This window comes from Pteropus medius, unplaced genomic scaffold (assembly GCF_902729225.1).
Source record: "Pteropus medius unplaced genomic scaffold, Ma_sr-lr_union100, whole genome shotgun sequence".
Lineage (NCBI taxonomy): Eukaryota > Metazoa > Chordata > Mammalia > Chiroptera > Pteropodidae > Pteropus > Pteropus medius.
In genome coordinates, this window is record NW_024352780.1 from 167504 (window position 1) to 189351 (window position 21848).

Here is a 21848-nt window from a genome sequence, read left to right on the forward strand (position 1 = left end):
TGGGGGTCCTGGGGAAAGCGACAGCCATCTGACCCCTCCTGAGAAAACCTGGAACAGCAACACCTCCTAGAGAAGTATGTAGATCGCAGATTTATCTTGCCAGGGGGGAGTTTGAGAGCCTGTCTTTACCCTTATCAGTGGTGTTAACACATCTAAAGAAAGAACATCCACCCATCCCCTCCGGGCGGCGGGCGGGGGCAGGGCAGGGACTGGGCCCTAGCTGGGGCTGACAGTGAGTCAGGATAAAGTCAGAAAATGCCACACCCAGGGGCCTGGACCTTCACTGGCTGCTTGCTGCTCACCTGCCAGCTTGGCAAGACTTCTCTGCCCCCATCTCCTGTGGCTGAAGCGCTGGGGGTCAGAGTTTCAGGCCAGGCTGGGAAGAAAACTAAACAAAATCTCTTGCCAACCCATAAAACCTGTCTACAAAAGTGACGATAAAGGAAGAAGATCTATCACCGAATCAGTGTTAAGGCAGAACCCAGTGCCCAGCGCAGGCGTCAGGTCCGCAGGGGAGCGCCTGCCAGGCCGTCTGCCCCACCCGTGCTGGGGGCCACCCAGGTTGGCGAACTGCCTTCATCCGGAGGAAAAGCAGGCTTCCCACACCTTTACCGCTGGAAGTAGGCTCGGGCCTCCCAGGAGAATGGGGACAGGGGGACCTCCCTTCAGAGAGATGACCCAAGTCCTTGGGAGCTTCCCTGTGTTGTAAAACTTGCAAGGGGCTTATTTAGTTTTAAACAGACTTACACACGAAGGTGTAGGGAAAGAACTAGTTTTCTAAAGGAAATCCTCTTAAGAAAAGGAAGGAGAAAAGTGTTTCCTTTTTTGCCCCAGGGAGCATTGACTTGTCCTTGTTTTTAATTTGCATTTGTGGTCTGGCCATCTCTGCCTGGCACAGCAGCCGGCCCTGGCTCCAGGACCTCTGGAGAGTCTGCATTTCCAGCCACCCCCCCAATGGGGCCGTGCTGCCACGGGGCCACCAGCCTTTGCATCCAGGGTGTATAGGGTGCTGGGGACAGACAGGAGCATTTGGGTAGGAGCCCAGGATGGGGTGGTGATTCTGTGCACCCCTCAGTCTGGACGTGAGCCCCTGTCAGAGAAGGAGGAAGGGATCCAGAGCTGATGGCTGTTCCTCCAGGGAGCCCCGGGAGGATCTGGACAGGCCCTGGGCAGGGGGCGGGAGCGAGGCTCGGATACCTGCTCAGGGACTCTAGGGGAGCGGGATCTGGGTGGGGTGTGGGGAGAGGACCCTGAGGACCAGGAGCTCTAGGACATGTGCAGAGAGCACCTTGGCCGGTGTGGAGTGGGGGGAGGCGGGTGATCCTCACAGAGCAGAGACTTGTAAAAAGACAGGCAGTATGGGGGTGCATATGGCCTCTCGATGAGGGTCCCCTTGGGGCGTGACAGGGGCATGGAGTGCAGTTCAGGCAGGACCCACGGGCCTGACCCCTCTTGGCCATGTGGGGCAAATACAGGGCTGGCCAGGGGCCTGGCTCCCTCTCACAGTGATGCCTCTGCACCTGCCCCGTGCCCTTGGCGGCCCCACCCATCTGTCACAGACAGGCCACCACGCAGGGTTTACTGGAAATGGCGTTTATTGAGGCTGCCCGGGCCAGCGCCCTGGTCGCCCGCCGCCCTGCTCATTCCTCCTTCTCATCCCCATGGGTGATGATGTAGCACAGGGACTTGTAGTCAATGTTCCCCGCCAGGTCCATGGGCGTCAGCGCGAACATCTGCTCCACCTGGGGGAGGTGCCGTGAGAGGCCAGGCTGTGGCCAGAGGGACACTGGGACCCTCACTCGGCCTCCTGGGGCTGCCCTTCCACCCTTCATCTGTTCAGGCCCAAACCCCAACTCCAAGGTACTGTTTTCCCATTAACTTTGGGCAGACCGGGGAGAGGGTGGACCCCACATCCCTACCCTGCAGATGCTGGGGTGCCACTGGGCCTTTGCACACAGCCAGCTCTCCTGCCCAGCACTCTGTTCCCTCCTCTGGAAGGCTGGGCTCTAAGCCCAGGAAGGCAGGGGTCACTAAGGCCTCCAGTGCCCTGCGGGATGAGCACCCCAGGCGGGAGCTAGGAACCCTCACCTCAGCCAGAGAGAACTTGTCCGCCTGGGTCAGCAGGAGCTGCTTGAACCTGGAGGTGGAGGCGGTGCAGAGGGCGATGAAGGCCCGTGGTCCAGATGGCCCCCAAAGAACAGAGAGGACCCTAAAGACGGGCAGTCCCCCTTCAAGGGGCTTCACCCCTCCCTGCTTCCAAAACAGTGTCCCTGTCCCTCCTCGGTCAGCTGGCACTTACTCATCCTTGTTCACCACACCCTTGCCACTGGGGTCAAACATTCGGAAGGCACTCAGAATGGCTTCCTCGGGGTCTGTCCCTGGGAGGCCGAGAGAACAGGTGAGCACCCACGTCCGCAGCCTAGAAGGACCCCAGGGTGCAGGGGAGCCCTCCACATCCAAGAGGAGGCAGGATGTCCCAGAAACGAAGTGTCTCTGGGGGCCCAGACAGGCCAAGGGTGCCTGAGGTGCGCAGGCCTGACCAGGACACCGTGACTTGGGATTCGGCAGTGGAGGCCGAAGGCACGTTTTCCACACCGAGCTGGTACTTGGGGCGACTAGTGCCCAGGGGTCGGGGATGCAGGGGAGGGTTCCTCTGGGTGGGCAAAGGCCAGGCGGGGTTCCGGCTTTCTGCCTGGCCGGGGGGACCCAGACCTGCCCCAGGCTCACCGTTGAGCTTCTCTCCGAAGAGCGTGAGGAAGACGGTGAAGTTGATGGGGCCCTTCCCCTCCTGCAGCATGGCATCCAACTCCTCTTCTGGGACACTCACCTTCCCTGGAGGGGGTCATGAGAGGGACGTGGGGCCTCTCGGTGTCCCCAGCAGGGCTTAGGTTGCCCTCCACTCCTTCCCAAGCATAGGGGTGGAGCATCGGAGAGCTCTGGGTGGGAGATGTGGAGCAGCAGGGGACGGGGACTCGAGGGGTGGAAGAAACAGGGGGCCCCCTCTCTGCAGGCCTCTAGCAGCCCAGTGTCCTGGGCAGGCCCCGGCTGAGCAGGGGGCTGCAGAGGGGCAGTGGGTGCACTCACCCAGCTGGGAGTAGGTCTCCCGAAGGTCGGACTTGCAGATGATGCCATCACGGTTCTGGTCAATGCAGCTGAAGGCCTGTGAGGTGGGAGGTCACAGTCTCCAGTGGGAGCAGCCCCTGCCCCAGTGAAGGCAGGAAGCAGGGGAGTCCTGGGTGGTGGAGGGGCGAGGACAGAGGCCAGACCCCCGGGTTACAGAGAAGAGGGTGTAGGGGGGCAGGGCACTCACTTCCTTGAACTCCTGGATCTGGGCTTGCTCGAACATGGAGAAGACGTTGGAAGAGCCTCGCTGGGCCTGCTTGGTGGCCGTGGCCTTGCCCCGCGCCCCGGCCTTCCTGCTGGCCTGCAACACTGTGGGTGGGGAGGGGTCCTCTCCAGGGCATCCCAGGGCAGCGGGGCAGGTCCCCTTCCCATCCCTGGCGGTGACCTGTCCGGGCCGCTCTCCACCCCACCCCGCGGGACGGCCCGCAGCCCCCAGCCCGGCTCTCACCATCCTGGCTCTGCAGCAGCCTGGCTGCGGCAAGGGGCCCATGGCCCCCTTTATGTCTCAGCCCTATCACCTGCAGCACCAAATAAGGAAAGGAGGAGAGGACAGACCCAAACTTGGCCACCCTGCCTGGGCGGGGGGAGGGTAGGGCCCCAAGTGGATCCCAGCCACATTCCTGATGACCTTGGGGCCCCTGACGTATCACAGCCGGGTGTCCACTGACACGGGCAGAACGGGCCCCAAGGCCTCCCCAGAGCAGAGCGTAGGGTGGGCTCTCAGCTCTCAGCACTCAAGGTGCCAAATGAGGGGCCTGTCACCTCCACCTGACTGTCTCTCCTGCAGGTCCAGCCCAGACTCTGCCCAGTTGAAGAGGGTAGCTGGAGGAGGGCCGGCCCGGGGCCCCCGATGGGCTCGGGAGGGCAGTGGGTCGTTCTGAGGGTTGTCCCTGGCCTGAGACCACCAGAGATTCTCAGAGGTTTTGGTGAAGATGCTTGGCTCTGGCCTCTGGCCCCTGCCCAAGGAGCACAAGGCTGAGACCCCAAACAGAAACTGCGTGTGTGGCTTTTGGAGCAGGAGCGCTGCCGGGACCCCAAACATTCCCTTGGACCCCCATGAAAGTGGGTCACGAGCCCTTGGCGTGGGGCTTGACTGCTGAGTGAGGGGCCGGGCACCCCTCTGCTGTGGCAGAGCAGCTGCCCCACCGGGTCCTGGATATGGGTCCAGGCACAGAGGACTGGGAAGCAGGGGACCTTCCAGAGCAGGGCGGGCCCCTGGCTGCCCCCTGCCGGCCGGTGAGGAATGCAGACAGCCCAGCTGGTGGAGATTGTGTCTCATCTGTCAGACACAATCCCCCTTTTGTTAACAAGTATTTTATGACACCTCCTTTACTCTCCCAAAACAAGATTCACAGGCTACGTAATCTACCCACATAGAGAATTTAAAAACCGCGATACAATGCCCTGAACGCAAGGACACAAGGACAGCCAGGAAGTAATTTATATCAAAACGAGATCCGGCGGGTGAATACTGCAACACGAGAACATCAGTGCCGATAAGACGGAATCCGACGCTCGCAGAAACTGCTGGTGCGTAATTTAGGCCAGAGAGGACTAGAGGTCAGGGCCAATTCCACGTGAGCCTCAGTAAAACGAGAGGACACCTCAGGGGCATTGCCCGCTCAAAATCACAATTTTGGGTTAAGTTCTTAATGAAACGAGTCATTCCAGATTTGCTGAGTAGTCTCCCTCACTGAAAAGTGAGTGTACGTGAAAAGCACGCAGATATGTGTTTCTGTGTTACTAGCCTTACGTGTAAGATGTGCAAGGGCCTGTGTTGGCCAACATGAAGCAAGCATTATACGCAGGAGCACTGGAAGGGCCTCAGAAATCACGTGTCATCTTGCATCCCTGGCTCCCCAGTCACTGTCACAACTCCAGAGGCTCCTAGGGGCCCCCTGCTGAGACTGACTTGAGGCAGAACCACCCAGAGATGGGCCCCGCACCTCCTCCTGGGCATTCCCTTGGGACTGTGGCAGACCTCAGAGTTTCTGCGAGATTAGACACTGGTGGATCGGCACCCCAAATCCCACGAGTGGGCAAGGCCTGGGCAAGGCCTGGGCAAGGCCTACGCCTCTGATAGTGCTCAAATGCCACCCCATTTCCGTTCCTACAGCCTGGGCTGTCACTTTTCACACTCCCCAGAATAGCTGGCCAGACAGGATGGCGGATTCCAAGATACATCTAGGCTCGCAGAGCGTCTGTGTGCATGTGACGCTGTCCCACAGTCTTTATGCACAGAGATCAAAGAATGTGGACAAGGCCATGTTATAACTTTTAATTTAATTTAAAAAACCACACAGCCCCAGGTTGGGCGTGAAGTGGCTGGTGTGGCATATGTGGGTCTGGAGAAAAGAGAGAGGCCTGGGTGGTCCCTTGTGGTGTGCCGAGTGCTGCTGGGCCAGTGTGTGACAGCCCCGTGGGCATCCTCCTCTTCCTGGCCCCTGGGGTAGTGGCTTTGGGGTCCACCCCAGCACCACAAACTGGTCAGGGATGGCAGCCACCTTCAGGCCTCCGGTACCATAGCCTCCACCCTAGAGCTGGTCACCTCCTACTCTATTCCCCGACCCCCAGTCTTGGGTGGTCGCCAGCCCCCTGTGGAGCCCAGGCTAAGATCTGGCCTGGTTGCTGGGGCTGCCTTCAAGTGAGTCCCCAGGGAAACCAGGCCACAGCAGGGTCCACAGGACACCCTGTCCCAAGTGGGCCCAGGCATGTTTGAACCAGGCCGAAAGCTCTAAGACGCGGCTGTGCAGAGATGCAAGAAAGTCTCAAGGAGCAGCTCCCCACCAGGCGTTGGCTCCCGCAGAAAGCGAAAGATGTGGGGTCTCCACTCCCGCTCACTTCAGCCTCCAACCCAGTCAGGGCCCTGAGCTGTCCCACCCACTGACTAGGGAGACCTGGCCTGTGGTGCACTGTATTCCCCTGTGGGCCTTTTCCCACCTCTGGGTGGCAGCGGGGATGGGAGGCCAGCAGGTTGGTGCACCTATGGGGAGCCCTGTCCCCTGGCGCCCAGGTCCAGCGATGGCCACGGCCTCCTCGCCTCTCAGCCGCTGCGGTCACTGGCCCAACATGCAGGCCTTCTTACGGGCGACGGCGGAGACAAGAGCTGCGCCCCGGCCACTGCCCTCCTCCGACTGGATGAAGGTGATCTCGCAGCTGGGGGTCAGCCTGCGCACGATGGCATGGAACCGCTCCTTGAAGCTGAGGGGGTAAGCACGGCTATGGTCGCTCCTCCATGGGCTCTCACGGGCCTCCCCCGCCCACCCTCCAGGGACATTACCGGCTGAACACACCGCAGGGGCTACGCCAGAGGACCCTCCCCTGTATCGGGGCCTAGGCGGGAGCGGATGGAGACTGAGACCTTAGCTCTGGCGTCGGGACAAGCGCCCGCAAGGGGGAGCCGCCCCGGCCACGCGCGCGCACCTGGGGTGCAACTTGTACACCGAGCCGTCCACGCCGACGGTGATGCGCATCACGTCCTCGCTGCGGCTCTCGCGCATGCGGTTGATGACGCCCGCCAGCCCTGCGCCGCACATGTGCGCGGCGCGCGTGGACACACTCTCGCAGGCTCGGCGCACGATGTCGCAGTCGGTGGCCGAGGGCCTCAGCCCCAGTGTGCTCAGGATGTTGTAGATCTGCTTGCGGTCGCCCGAGTCGCTGCGGGGCGGAGATGGGAGGAAGGGAGGAAGGGAGGAAGGGAAACTCGCTGGAGGGTCGCTAGCCCTAACCAGCCGGTCTCCCCCAGCGGTGGCCTCTTCTCCTCCCTCTGCCCACCTGCCCAAGGCAAAGCGCTCGGGGCTCGGGCTCTGGGGGAACCTCGTCATTACTCCCCTCTAAGCTCAGGGTCTCTACTCTAACGGAGGGACACTGCCACACCTCCAGGCTGTGGCGTGGGTGAAATAAGACCACGTCCACGCGGGTGGGGAGCCATGGAGGGGACGCACCACGGGACCAGAGGCCACCCGCGCCCTGCGCACCTCTCCACCTGCGACACGAAGCGGGTCTCGAAGGCGCCGCGTGTGCGCAGCTGCTCCGAGGCCTCGCCGTGGAAGAGCAGGTCCTCGTCCACCAGCTTCAGCAGCACGAGCCGCACCAGCTCGCCCATGTACTTGCCGCCGATGAGCTTCTCATACCTACACGACAGGCGCGCGTCACTGGGCAGCGTGTCCCCGCCAGCAGGCAGAGCCCGCGGCCACAAGGAGGCCACGTGCGGTGCTGACATCCCCCTTGCCATTCCTGCGGGACCCTCTCCAGTCCCTCTGAGGCCTTCCGGGGCCCGGCCCTGTGCTGCGTCCACTCAGGGGCGCCCACAGCCATGTGCTGGGGGGCTGTTTTTACCACCCACGTACACTTGGGGAAACCAAGGCTCAAATGGGCCGGTGCACCCCGGAATGCAGGGTGGGCCTCCGTGCTTCTGAGTCCCACCCACCCAGCGGAGGCCTCCGCGAGCCGGAGATGGAGCTAACGCAAGGAACTCGCTGGCGCCTGGCGCACAGCGGTGGCTCTGAGGGGACAGTGCGATCCCTGACCAGCCCAGGGAGCGTGGGCACGTCTGCGCTTTGGGGACCTCTGGGTTGAACCCAGCTCGGGTTGCCGTGGTGCTGGTCTCCCTGTGCCTGTGGGAGCAAGGGGTCCCAGCCATCTACCCCGGGCCCTCTGAGGGCCCAGGGCTCGCGCCCGGCTTCCGGGTTCACCGAGGGCACAGCGCGCATGCGCGCTGCGGGAAGAGCCTGTCAAGCGCCTCCACCCGGACCGGGTTAAAAACAAGCCTCGTCCGCACGGCTGGCCCCGTCCGCACGGCTGGCCCCGTCCGCACCGCTGCTTACAGCTGCTGGCCCGGGTTCAGCGAGCTCTCGTCCACCATCCGGTCGTACTCCAGCAGGAACTCGTCCAGCTCGCCTGCGTCCCCGAAGGCCCCCCACTCGGTGTTGACGCACATGCGGCCCTCGTCCCCGTCCACCAACTCCACGTTGTGCATCTCCTCCATGTAGCAGGCGTTGCAGCCCGTGCCTGGGCGGGGCGTCCGACAGCTTCAGGCCCAGCCGAAGCCAGGTCTCCTGGGTGCCCCCACCATCCCTACCTGCAGGAGGCCCCCGTGGCCCTGCCGTCCTCCTCCTGACCCCCACCCCCCGCCTGCGAAGGTTCCCCCAGGCGCAAAAACCCGGCTTTGCTGTGTGGCCTCAGATAGGTGAACCCACCTCTCTGGGCTCTTCATCTTCCCCAGGAGGGGATGGTTACACCTTCTCCTCCCTTGTCTGGGTGCTGGGAGGACCAAGGGAAACATGTCAAACTGCTTTGCCAACTAGAGATGGGCGTGGGGTGTCGTGATTTTGTCTGTTCCACCCTTGTTTTCTGGCACTTTCCATGCACGCATCTGAGCTTCTCTGTCCTGGGCCCTGTTTTTGAGGGGCTCCCGAAGTGGGCCCTTGGGAGCAGCACCCAGCCTACTACAAGTGGGACTGGCTGTGGACTTCGCAGTTCTCGGGGCGCTGTACAACGTGAACACATGGGGCCCTCTGCTCATAAATCACTAAGCGTCTTGGAATGGTGAAAGCAGGGTACCATCCTGAGTGTGGCTGCATGGGCCGAGCAGAGGCAGGTGGCGCAGCAGATGGGGCCTCAGCCACGATGGGCAGAGCGGTGTCCTTACCCACTATCATGCCGACCTCACACTGGCGGTCTTCATAGTAGCAGGAGATCATTGTGGCCACGGTATCGTTCACCATGGCCACCACGTCCATCTCAAAGTCCTGCCAAGAGGCACGGAGGTGGTGGTGATGGAGTCAGGGGTCTCAGGCCATCGGTGAGGGAGGCCAAGACCCCTTCCTGGGGGGACACCCAGAAGGCCCCCCTGGCTTCCTGGCCTGAGGTGGGGGGAGGGCCCAGGGCAGCCTTGGGGCAGGCGCCACCTCACCCCTCTCCGCTTGATGGCGTCTCGCAGGAGCCCCACGACGTTGTTCCCTTCTGCCCCGGAAGCCTTGAAGCCCTTGGTCCAGTTGAGAAGGATGCCCTGTGGGGACAGGGCCGGGCCAGGGTGAAGGGCAGGGAACTGACTCGGACCACAGGGACGTGCACCATCTGCAGCTCACACGGTTCCAGAGGTGCTGCACACAAGTCCCCATAGCTGCGGAGCTGGGCCCAGCAAACTTAAGGGTGTTTGTCTAGTAAAGCCCAGAGGCACTGTCCAGTGTGGGGGTGTGGCTGGGGGGCAGCCCAATGGGAAGGTGCCCAGTGGCGCTCAGCACGCTGTGGGGATGCGACAGAAAAAGCCGGCATGAGAACCGACTGACATGTGCATTTGTATGTACAATCAAGGTGTGCACGTAACTGACGTCCATGTCTGTCTGCGTAGCTGGCATGTGTACGTGTGCATAGCTGTGCCAGCGCGTAGCTGACTTCCAGCTTGAAGGCAGGGTACCCCCTCAGCCCCTGAGCAGGTGGCCCAGCACAGCGAGGACACGCGGGTGTCCTGGAGCTGCCTGCCAGAGCCCCAGCTGCCACCTCCCGCGGCGGACAGGCTGCTGACGCGGTTTCCTATCTGTAATGGGGGTCGTAACAGTCACACCGCATAGGTTACGGGGAGGTTCCTGGCAAATAGAACTGGCGACCTTGTTCCCCACCTCACAGGTGACAGCCACGGTTTCCCGGCGTGGGGCTGTATGTGCAGTTCATGGGCACCTCTCCCCAGGGTCCACTCCCGCCCACCTGCCCGCCCCCCGCCCCACCTTGTCGATGTCCTCGTGCCGCACGGGGAAGGAGAAGGTGAAACCCAAGGGCAGCTTCTTGTGCTTCATCTGGTGCTTGTCCAGGAAGTCGGAGATGCACTCGGAGACATAGTCGAAGAGCTGGAAGAGCCGAGCCACAGCTCTGGGCGGCCGCGGCACACTGCCCGCCCGCGTCCACACTCAGCTCCCCCTCCGGCCCCACGCCAGAGTCCTGCTGATGGCAGCGCCTGGACGGGGTGGCACCAGAGCTGATCCCCAGAGCAGTCCTGCTCTCTCATAGTGACGTCCGGCCTCAGGCTTTGGACAGACGCGCCTCCCGGGCCTTAACTCTGCCTTCTGTCCCCAGCAGCCAGAATGCCCTCACTGCCTCCAAGTGCCCTGGCCACCCAGCCCCACCCCTCTCAAGGACCAGCCCCCACTTGGGGCTCATGTGGGCTCATCCGCAGAACTGGGCATTGCTGAATGCCCCGTGGATTGACTGGTGGGGCACAATGCCATCCCTGCTGCCTTGGAACCCTGCCCCGGAGCCCCCAGGACCCCTTCTCTAGCACCCTCCAGGGTCCCCCCATGCTCAGGGCTGCCTTGCGCCTGGGCAGATCTTATATATAAGACTGCGGTCACCCCACTTGGCGTCCATGCTGGTGGAGGGTGAGGGGGCGACATGGCACGGGGGCGAGCCACGTGGGCTGCGTGCTGGCGGGACCAGCGTGTCTTGGCTGCCCTGTCAGGTGTCAGCTCCTTCTGGGAATGAGGCAGGGTGTAACCTGCTGGGGCCACGCCTGTGGGCCATGTATCTAGGCCTCTCAGCTACCGCCTGGGCCGTCTGAGGCTGGTGACCCTCCCCCGGGACTGGCTAAGCTCCGAGGCCCTGGCAGCCTTGACCACGGCCCGCCGCAGCTGCTCACCATCTCAGCAGTGCCCGTCATGGCGTCCTCGGGGATGGAGTACATCTGGTGCTTGGTGTTCAGGCTCCACTGCCCTGCCTCACCCTCCCCCACCTTCACCAGCATCACCCTGAAGTTGGTGCCACCCAGGTCCAGGGAGAGGAAGTCCCCAACTTCTGCAGCCACAGGGAGAAGCGTGTCAGCCTCGGGGGCACTGGCAGCAGGAAAAGGTGGAGGGGAAGGCATGGGGGCCAGAGGAGCTGGACAAGGGACTACAATGACAGATGGTCAGCTCTGGAAGGGGTCAGAGGTGAACTAGGAAGTTGCTGGGAACCCCTGCTTTGGACTGAAGTTGCACCAAATCCAGGGCCCAACCAAAAAACTAGTGAAATGGCTCAGACTCGGGATTTGGGGGGTGGGGGCAGTGATCACAGGGAGCACATTCTCTCTGTGGGATGGAAAAAGGCAGAGTCCTGAGGCCAGGGGCTGCTGAGGATGCCAGCACTGGGCAGCAGGGCCCCGGGCCTGCTGCTGGGGGCCTGTTGGGGGTGGCAGAGCCTCAGAGGGGCCTGGCAACCGGTACCTGAGCCTTCGGGAGTGGAGCGCACATAGGTGGGCAGCATCTTCACGCTGGCCTCTTCGTGAGTCGCCAGCCTCAGGCCTCGGTCCATCTCCTTCTGCATCCGCCTCATCACCTTCTTCAGATCCTCCTCCTGCAGCCTGAACTCCGCCAGGATCTGCTCGGCCTGCGCGGGAGGGGATGGCTGAGTGGGGGCGGGGACTCAGGGCAGGGGGGTCTTCTTTGCCCTCTGGCTCTGGTCCAGGGTGACCCAACATTCCAGCCAGCACAGTTAAAATCACTTCAGAAATTAGAACAGCAGAGTTGTAGGCACAGCCCCCTCACCAGTGCACCCAGTTGTGGGAGGATGAGGGGTCGAGGGCAGATGTGGGGTCTAAAGCCAGGAGAAGGCGCTAAGCAGGGGAGTGGCTGAAACACAGGCTGGACACCCTGTCTGGAGGGCGTCCGGCAGCTGGCATGACCGTGCGAAAGCCCTGGCTATTCCACCTCCGGGATTGGCGCCGAGGGGTCAACGGCCGGCCTGAGCAGTGTGCCCTGGACCCTGTGCCTGGGCGGTGTACTCGGGGCTGTGTGCCCTGGACCCTGTGCCAGGGGCAGGGTGCTCAGGGCTGTGTGCCCTGGACCCTGTGCCCGGGGCGGTGTGCTCGGGGTGGTGCAGGCAGCACTCTGTGGGGTGCTGGCTGGCTAAGGCTTGGCCGTTCACAGCCAGGAAAGCTCTGAGACTCCCTTCCTGTGAGTAGGGCGCCTGGGAGGGTCTCCTCCCACCCTCCTGAGCGCGGCTGCCCCTAGGTACCCCTGACCTTGCTCTGGCCTTGCGTGTGGGTGGAGGCATGGCGCCCCTGCCCCCTGCACAGCAGTGCACATGCCCGCAGAGAAGGCCACTTGGCTTCACTGGCTATTGGAAGAAAAAGGAAAGGAGAGCTTCTCTGACGAAAGCCGTGGGTCCGCCTGGCACAAAACCTCATGCTGCTGTCGGCCCCGCGGGCTCAGGGTGACACACCTGGATCCGGCCCTTGTGCTGGCGATTTGGTTTAGACTTGGAAGGGGGCCCAGTTCTGGCCAAGGACAGGTGAAGGGAAGCCTGACTTCAGCAGGGCAAGGCCTCTGGGAAGGTGGGCGCCCTCTGAGCGCGTGAGCACAGCTGTGTAGGGGTGTGCCGGCCGGCACTGCACAAACTCAAGGCCACGGGAAGAGGTGTGAGCAAGGCAGGGGTGGCGGAGAGGAGCGGCAGAGGGGTCCGGCTGGACGCCATCACCAAGGCGCTGAGCACCCCCCCAGACCCGGCCCTCCATGCGCAGGCTGTGAGAGCACGCGTCGCGGAAGCCACAGTGAGGGCGTCTGGTTTCCTGCAGCCCAAAGCCCAAAGCCTGTATCCTCGTGGACACAACCCCTCATGGAAGAGCCACATGTCCTATCGAGACCACGTGGCTTAGAAGCTCAGCCCAGGAGGGCCACACAGGGTGGGCTGACAAGGTCTATGACAGACTCGAACAGCAGTGTCTGCTGGGCCGGCGCTGTCCACAGCCCTGGCACCGGTGGGTGTGCAGCCCGGGGCCCTCAGCGCGCCTTGAAGTGTCCAGCTGTCCTCAGACCCCACGCCCACCACTCTGCTTCCTCGGTCCTGTCACACGCTTTCACAAGATAGCGTGTCGGGCCCTGAGCCGAGTGCTCTGCACGCTGCCTCACACCCAGCATGCTGGCGAGGGTTTGCCCACCTTGCCGCCGAGGACAGGCTCTGAAAGTCACACCGAAGCTGCATGATGGTTGCTGTCACAGCCCCTGAGGGCACCTCCCCTGAGACAGAGCTGGTCACAGGGACCGGTGACAAGACATCCACGAGCTCTACCCAAGTGTGATACAGGTCCCGCAGACGCCGAGCCCTCAGGCCCGCCCAGCGCCACGCACTCGGACACATCAGGGGCCTGGGCCAGAGGTACCGTGGCCCGCCTCCGGGCGGCCGATGGTGCACCAGGGCCTGAAAGCCCATCTGTGAACTCCGGGGGCCAGACGAAGCCCACCACCGGTCGGAGGCCAGCCAGTGCTAGCAACACAGTTTCGATCTGGCAGTTTCTCTCCTTGCGCTTAAGAAGCACATGCAATGCTGGCCAGGTGCAGACTCGAGGAGACCCCATGCCCACCTGCCAGACTGGGCACCGACGCCAGGACACCGTAGGACAGGGCCTTTGGGGTTCCGCCGGGAGCTCCCTGAGGACGTCTGAGTGCCAGGGAACCAGCGAGAGGCGACCTTCACTAGGACTTGCTGCTGGTCGGCAAACGGCTGCAGCTGCCCGTGGGTCTGACTTGTCCTGCACAAGGTCCTCAGATGCTCACACTTGCTGCGAAGTTACACACAGAGTCTTTACAGAAAGACTGGGTTTCCGCGGGGTTCCGTAAGAGCAGGTCTGCATCCTCACTGGGGCTGGGGCCAGCTGCCCACTGTGGGCGGCATTTGTAGGGTCGGGGAGCCTGTCCCTGGGCAGTGGGGTCCCATAGGAGATGCCCTGTCACACGCCCTCACCTCGGGTCTGTGGGATGCCCCCCACCTGCACACACACTTGTGCACATGTTCCGTTCTTGGGGGCAGGGGTTGGGGACGGTGCTGAGTTCCCGTGGCTGACAGTGTCCTCCCGGGTGGGTGCAAGTCACTTCCTCAGCTGCCTCTGGGCTGCAGACACCACATTTGTCAGCATGAAACCTCAAGAGGAGGGTGCTCTGGCCTGCCTGGTCCCCTCCACCCTCGGGGCTGTGCGCAGGGCACCCTCACACTGTCACCCAGACATCGGCGCTCTGCTGTCTCTGCTGCTTACAGGTGAGGACACTGAGCAGAGCCAAAGCCTCCTGCCGACCCCGCTGGGCTGACCCCGGCCCTCCTGGAGCCCAGAACCCAGCTACGGAAGAGTCTCGTGCTGCTATGCCTGCACACTGGCCGGAAGGACCAACTGGAGCCCGACAGCCTCCCACTTGCTCACCAGAAGGCCGTCAGGGCTCATGGCTACATTCTAACACGGGGGAGTCTCCTGCCAGAACAAACCCCAGGTCCCAGGCAGGGCTGCCGCCGCCATCTGACGGTACATGTCCTGGGGACTCCGGCTTCCGGTGTCCCTGAGGCCTACGCGGCGGGCAGCCAGTCTGCCAGTGTGCTTTGGCTCCTCGTGAAGCAGGTCTGCGGATGGTGGTGAGGGCATCCTCTTCCCTAGGAATACACGGGCCACCGGCCTGGTCGCCGCAGTGTGGACACAGCTGCCCGAGGGCCTGGAAGCACTGGCTGCAGATGCATACGTGGCTGGCCCACGACCGGCTGCTGGCAGAACGTGGCGTCTGCCATCTGGGAGGCCCCGTGAGCCCCACTTCTGGGTGTCAGCCCCATGTGTCGCCCACGCCGACATAACATGTGTGACTCTGAAGCTCCTGCCTTGTCCTTTCTTGGGTCCGTCACTCTGGGGAGCAGCGCCAGGCCGTGAGGACTCAGGCCTCCCGCCAGTGGGCACCGTGGACTGCCGGGCGGCAAGCAAGCGACTGTGGAGACACCAGCAAGCCCCCTGGAGCCTCTGGTGAGGTGGCCCTGCCAGCACGACCTCAGCCCGGAGCCCGGCGCTGCCGTGCCGTCCTGCAGTGCAGCCCTGGCTCGCAGAGATGGGAGATGGCAGTGGTCAGTGGTCTCAAGCCCCCAAGTTCTTTTTCTTTAAGCCACTAAGTTCTGAGGTAATTTTTCCCACGGCCATAGATGAGTAGAATAGAGGGAAACAGCTATGGGATACGAGGTGATCCATTCTTCGTCCTAAGTGTGTACACTACACATGCATGTGGCAGTCACGGTTAGGACAAGGGACAGAGGAGGTGAGAGACAGCAGAGCGCACGGGGTGGCCACAGGCCCCTCGGCAGGGAGGCGTACCGGGGAGCCTGAGCAGGGGCCTGCCCGCCAGCTCCAGGTCCGGGCTTTAAAGGAGAGAGCCCCTCTCCAGGACACCCTCGTGCCTCTGTGGGCTGCACACAGGGAGAGTGAGGCGGCGAAGCCCCGAGATGGGAGACGCCTGGACCTCTGGGTCACCGTGTGGAGGACCCCCGCGGCCGACCGTCACCTGAGCAAGAACTGCAAGTCTACCAGGCAGACCCCGTTCCTGTTTTGGTGGACTGGTTACAGCAATTAGGTGTGTGGTAATTAACACTCAGAATGATGGCATCGATGACCAGAAATGGAAGTTGCAAGGGGGTTTTGGATCACTCGTTGATTTAATGTTTGAATACCTGCTTGTGCTCCATCTGAGGGTACAAAAGTGACTAGGTTTTAGTTCTCAAGACCTCACAGTCCTGCAGAAAAGACAAGGAGCTGTATAAACAGACACCGGCCAGGCTGGGCTCCCTGAGGGACATGGGGCAGACCGACCAGGTTTCTGGGGGCCAAGGACAGGGTTTCTTAAGACTCCTTCCTGCAGCCCTTGGTGCTTGAAGAGAAGTGGCCGGGTAGAGAGGGGCGTTCCAGATAGAGAGGCCAGCAGGATGACGCCAGAGGCATCTGGAGAAAAGCAGATCTTTAGAGTGGCTTGAACTGAACTCCTGCAGAGGGCACCCCAGCTAACAGGCCGCTGGCAGCGGCACTGGGGCTGAAACGGAATCTGAGCTGGACCACAGACCCTTTACAGATGGAGGGCCGTGAGTGAAGCAAGCATACAGAGCATGGCTCATCAGCAGAGCAGGACCCACAGGGACGTTCACACTCTTAAATGCACATGTGACAAAATAAATGGACAATCTACGAGCATTTCTCTCAAGATGCTAAAAAAAAACTCCAAAAAACACAAAAGATTAAGTAAACCTAAGGAAAATTAGAATAAAGGAATCGATAATGATAAAAGCAGAAATGAATTGTAAAGAAAACACACAAAACAACAGTAAACTTGATTAACAAACCCCAAACCCGGTTCCTTAAAAGCACCCATAAGACAGCAAACATGCAGACGTGCGATCAGGATGAAAGAAGACAGCAGTGAGCAACTCCAAGGACATAATCCCAGACAGAGAGGAGCTCGAAGGGTCTCAGAGGGGTGGCATATAAGACTCGCTTCAATATATTTTAAAATGGAAAGAAACTGGACGATGTTTTAAAAATACAATTATCAAAGTGGACTCAAGAAGACACAGAAAAACCTGGGGAGTGTCCGGCACAGTCGTGGAGCCACAGGAGATGAAGTGTTCCCGTGTCATGCCACGAATACCAGGTTCGAACCCAGGCACTCTGTCAGCCAGTGGCCTTCCTCTGGAGGCCCGGGGGCGGGGGAACCGCTAGGCCCTGGGGGTCGGCTGTGGGGAAGGGCGAGCTCAGGCCGTGGGCAGTGGGAGCACCCGGATGGGCTGAGAGGCAGCCCCGGGCCCCTCGGGGTCTCTGAATATCTTCTCTCGCCTCCTGGCAGAACCCTCCTGATCACTGCCTGCTGTTCAGAATATACAAAGAACTCTCACAGCTCCAGAAGACAAGAACCCAATCTCGAGAGCCTCCCGGAAGAGCGCCCAGAAGCCTAGGCAAACGCGCTCATCACTTGTCTGTCAATCAGTGAAATGCAAACAGAAGCCGCGTGACGTACCGCTGCGTGCCCAGTTTAAAGGGGAGCCGAAACCAAGTGCCAGGAGGGTGTGCAGGACCCAGAATCTTCCCACTGCTGTTGGGAAGGCAGAACGGTCCAGTCTCTTCTAAGGTTACACACACGCTTCCCACATGACACCATTCCTAGATATTTATGCCCCAAAATGACAACCGAGTCTATAAAAGGCCTGTATTGAGTGTTCACACCTTCGTCATTGCAGCCAAACCTGGATCCCCCAGGCCTGTCAGCTGGCAGTGCGCAGATGGGTGCACCCCTGCAGTGGGGACCGCCCAGAGATGGAGCGGTGGGGAGCAGGCATGCGGCGGGTAGAAGCACCCCTTCATGCTAAGTAGAGAAGGCAAAGACAAAAGGCTACAGCTTAGTGACTCCATTTACACAGAAAAGGCAAAACCAAGGGGCAGAGAACAGACCACTGGGTCCCAGAGTCTGGGAGTCGGGGGAGGTGACTGACAGGGAGGTGGGACCCGAGGAACTTTTTGAGTAACAGAAAGATTCTGCGTCTTGATGGCGATGGCTGTCACAAAACTGTATATGCTTGACAAAACTCATCGAACTGTACTTAAGAAGGTGAATCTTATTGCACACACGTTAACTATAATTAAAAATTAAAGAAGTGTCACAGATGAATCTGGACAGATTAAAGGGTCTGACTGCGGGGTGGAGAGATACGGGGTCTCTGGGGAGCTGCAGTGTTCCCCAGGCTCCCCCTGCAGCAGGCTGTCCCCTGAGGGTGAAGGACCAGGGCTACTGGGCCCTGGTGGTCCTTGTTGCAGCCCCCTCGTGCCTCACCTCGGACAAGGGACTCGCTCCTGCAAGACAGGTGGGGCACCGCCCCCCCCAGAGCAGCGGCTCTGCGTGTGACAACCCAGTCCCCAGGAGACCTCCTCTGGTTAACAGACCACAGATCTGCACCCGAGAGGGGCCAGGATCCTCCGCTCCCGACCTCAGGCTGCCTACTGCTCCAGCTCTGCCGAAGCCGGAGCCCTGTGTGGACCCAGCAGGAAGGTGGCGTCTGCAGGCCAGGAAGAGGCCCTCGCCAGGACCAGCCATGCAGCGCCCTGATCTCGGATGTCCAGTGTCCAGAGTGGGAGGGACAACCGTCCACAGTATTTCGTCAAGGCACCGGAGCTGGCTAACATGCCCGAGTGTCGTCCTCCCACATTCCTCCTGAAAAATGCCCCCGAAAGCACCAAACAAAGCCAACCATCTGCATTTCTGGGGCCCGTGTCTGCTGCCCGCCAGGGGCCCGTAGGGCGTTGGGCCAGCAGAAGGGCCCTGATGAGGAAGGGGGACGTACAGACCAGGAACTTCCAAGGGGATCCCAGGGCCCGAGTGGTGGCCTTTGAGAGGTGGTGCTCCCTAGCTTGAGAATGAACCCGCCCTGCTGGGCTCCGGGCGGCCACAGGCTGGAGGGGACAGGCAGCGCCAGGAGGAGCAGACCTGCTTCAAGGACCTCTAGAAATGGTGCGAGCTGACGCCTACGCGGGAAAGCTACTGAGAATGGTACTGAGGCCGCACACTCTACGGATGACAGAACGATGACCACAGGGGAGGTCCAAAAGGGCAGCACGAGTGAGAGGAACCAAGCTCCCGGAAGGAGGGGACCAGCACTGCCCACTTCCCTGCAAACCAACCAGACGCCCTCTTGCTGGGGCCTGCTCTGGACACAGCCACAGTGGACCTGTGGGTGACAACTCTGAAAGTGTGAACAGGGCTCCCGGCTCCAGGCCAGATGCTGGATTAGGGTGGAGGCAGGGCTGGACCTGGATAGGCCTGGCAGCCAAACTGACATCCCTTGGGTGACCCTGAAACCCAGTTGGCTCCCCAAACGAGAGGTGGGCTCTCTGCCCAGTCTGAGCAGGCAGGGGGACAGGCATCAACGGTGCGGCCCTAGACCCCTCACTGGCCCTTGGCTGCATGAGTGGCCGGCACAGGGCTGAGCCAAGTGAAAAATAAAAATCGGCGTCACTCGTCCCATCGTTGTTTAGAATTTTGGTATTTTGTTCATCATAATTTTCTGTGTTAATTTTCATTCTTTAGAATTTGCATTACAGTGTTTATCTGGATGACTGTTTTTGTGCCCCCTTAAAGCGTGTGCCACAGGCGACACCTCACCCTACTCTCAGCCCTGACAGGTATCAGTGACCCTGGCCTGGCTTCTGAACAGGGACCAGCACCCCCTCAACTCTGGAACAGAAATGGTTTATCCTGTGGGGCACTGTGTCCCCTGGGAGCAATGAGAGGGACGTGGGCCAGCCCGAGTCTAGTAGTGGGTACTCAGCACCACTGCCCCACAGCAGGCCACAGGCCCCACATCACACTGCCACCGAGCCCTCTCTCTGCTCATGCCAGAGACATCACCTCGCTTCTCCCAGGTGGCCTCCTGTGGCCCCTTTACGCAAGGTTTCTCATCCAAACTCCTGCCAAAGCCCCAGTGACCGGCAGACATGGGCCTTGCCCGGGGTTTGGCCCGTCTCGCTGCCCGCAGCTGTGGCGCCCTGACTCGGGCTGGCTGTTTTCCTCCTGACATCATCGGCGCTACCAGGAGCGGAACTAGCGCGGGGTTTATGCTGACCTCGTTGTTTCGCAGAAGGCGGCACGACGTATGAGGAGGGAATTATGCCAAAGGGACTGGACCCCGGCCTTCTGCTGGAGCTGCCCACTCCACCTGGCCCTGGCCTAGGGCTGCGGGCATGCTGCCCCCTCTGCCCTGTCGCCTGCTCACTCTCCCTGCCTGCTACAGGGCACAGGGCTGGCTCAGATGATGTCTGGAAAAGGTAACTTCTCTGCGGCTCACCATGGACATCGGCCCCCGCCCCCGATGAAGACTTCCTGGAGGAAGCGTGGGCATCCGAGACCTGTCAGGTCTGTTGAGTGCTGTCCTGCATCTGGGCAGGTGGTTCTGCCACTCAGGCCCCACGCTCCACCCCACCCCCCCGCCCCCCACCCCCCCGCCCCGGCCCCTGGCTGGGGCTCTAAGCTCCCCAGACCCTCTGACTAACAGAAGGTGCTTCGAGACCTCCTGGCCACCTAACTCTCTGGTCAGCGAGGAGCCGGAAGCGGTGGGAGGGACCTGCTCTGCTAAGAAGAAGGGCCTTTCTGCCCAACAAAGCCAGCACCCTCGGTCCCCTTCCCAGCACGTCGTCCCCAAAGGCCTGTGCATACAATCAAGTTCTGAGGCGGAAACGCCTGTCTGTGCTAAACAAGTCGCTGAACATGGGGACACATGACAAAGGCTTCTAGAACCAGGTGAGGCAGCGAACTACCTTTTCCTTCTTGGTGTTCTCCATCCTGGCTCTGTCATCCGGCATTGGCACAGCAGCCAGCTCCCGTGAGCTGGGACCCCTCAGTGTTTCCCCACAGGTTTCCGAAGCAGAAATGACCCCCGGCTTCTCCCGATCAAGGGTCACGCCGGCCAGGGTGTCTAGGAGAATACAGTCCACCTTTGGCTGCTTTCTGACTGGAGGTTCAATTACACTTTCTTCCTTTTCATTGTTCCTAGCAAGCCGGTGAGCCTTGTCATCTGGGCCACACCTGGGACCCGTGCCCACCAAGGTCTTGTCAGGCCGGAAGTGGCTGGGGTAGGGCCATTGCTGGGCTCCGGGGCTGGCCAGTGCTGGTCAGCTTTCTCTCCAGGCTGTACTGAGCTGTGCTGGTGTGCAGGCCTCTAGACAGACTCAGCAGAAAAGCTCCCCTCAGTCCTGTGGCTGGGGACAGCGTTTGAGTAATTAGGCTGCAGGTGACTGGTTCTCTCACATCTCAGCCTGCTTCCCGTAGCTCAGTCACCGCCCAGTACTTCCTGCTCTGACCAGGTGTGCGGAGGGGAGTGCTCCCGAGAGGGCTGCACTGCCATGGCAACCAGGAGCCGGGCCTCTAGCCTCAGCAGGGCTGGTCGTGCTGTCATTAGAGCTGCCATGCAGAAAACTGGGGCTGATGGCAAAAGGCCTCCATCCCTGTCACTATAGCAACATCCCAATTGCCTTGTCACCATACTGTGCCACCTGTCTAGCTCCCAGGGCAGGGTCACAGGGGCTTCCAAATTCACGTCCTACCAAGTAGAGGCCCCTGTGAGTCTGGAGACCAGAGGAGGGAGTGGGCAGGCCGGCCACCAGAATTGCCATGCGTGCTCAGAGCAACCATAGAGGTCACTGCCTTCTTGGCCTCCTGGCTTGAAGCCAAAGCCAGAATAGTGGGCCGAGGCTGACAGGAGGCCCACAGACCCAGGGCCTCGGCCCACTCACACCTGGACAGTGGGAAGTCCTGGGAATGGAGCAGGGGGCTGGGATGCTGGAGCTGCGCCTGGTGCTGGCTCAGGGTGTTCACTTAGCCGGCTGGAGCAAAATGTGGGAGCCCAGGGGTGAGCTGGCCGGGGTTTCTGGCCTGGCTCTGAGATCTGGTGTGCATTTGATAGTCACGGTGCTTTCCACGGCCAGCGCTCAGAGGAGCTGGTGGCTACCGGATTGGACATTGTCCACACAGAACAAAGAGGGCTGACGACCAAGCCGTACACAAGGATATCCAGAGGTCCAGCAGGAGTGGGGAGGAGGAGTGGCCAGCGAGACCCCTCTAGAGGGTGTGCCCGAGCTAATATCTGCACCCACTTCCTGTGGGTGGTCATCTGGGCACTCCAAGCTTCCTGTTACAAACCTCTGTGTCCCCCCCCCGAGTCACATGTGTGCACGTTTCTTCTAGACGGTTCCCAGGGCTGACTCCGAGTCGAGCGCTTGCATATTTTACATTTGGCTGCACCGGCCCTCACATGGCCTCCGCAGTTTACCGATCTTTCCACCGCATTAGGAGTCCGGCCGCATCCGGGGAACTCCGCGGGGAAGCGCCGGGAGCACGCCGGGCTCGCGAGGGAGGCGCGCCCGCTACGCGACGCCCCGCCCCTCGGGCGTGCTTCCGGCCGCGAGCTCGCGCCCCGGCCTCGCGCGC

General features: G+C 61.3%; 2 protein-coding genes across 3 annotated transcripts; both read right to left on the bottom strand.

Annotated features, from left to right (window-relative positions):
• Positions 1–1577: 1577 nt before the first annotated feature.
• On the bottom strand, positions 1578–3738 carry MYL7 (myosin light chain 7). Its single transcript, XM_039847120.1, has 7 exons — positions 3572–3738; positions 3311–3424; positions 3085–3160; positions 2728–2832; positions 2300–2378; positions 2089–2137; positions 1578–1742 (listed from the first exon to the last, which is right to left on the bottom strand). The coding sequence occupies exons 1-7, from the start codon at positions 3611–3613 to the stop codon at positions 1641–1643; spliced, it is 567 nt and encodes a 188-aa protein (XP_039703054.1). The 5' UTR covers positions 3614–3738; the 3' UTR covers positions 1578–1640.
• A 1488-nt stretch (positions 3739–5226) lies between these two features.
• Positions 5227–21795, bottom strand: GCK (glucokinase). Of its 2 annotated transcripts, XM_039847061.1 has the most exons (10): positions 20180–21795; positions 11316–11478; positions 10754–10908; positions 9849–9968; positions 9038–9133; positions 8774–8873; positions 7950–8133; positions 7101–7256; positions 6547–6780; positions 5227–6324 (listed from the first exon to the last, which is right to left on the bottom strand). In XM_039847061.1, the coding sequence occupies exons 1-10, from the start codon at positions 20222–20224 to the stop codon at positions 6180–6182; spliced, it is 1398 nt and encodes a 465-aa protein (XP_039702995.1). In that variant the 5' UTR covers positions 20225–21795; the 3' UTR covers positions 5227–6179. The 2 variants fall into 2 exon arrangements, with proteins under 2 accessions (XP_039702995.1, XP_039702996.1); XM_039847062.1 differs by lacking the exons at positions 7950–8133; positions 8774–8873; positions 9038–9133; ... (2 more) ...; positions 11316–11478; positions 20180–21795 and adding an exon at positions 7553–7806.
• Positions 21796–21848: the final 53 nt, after the last annotated feature.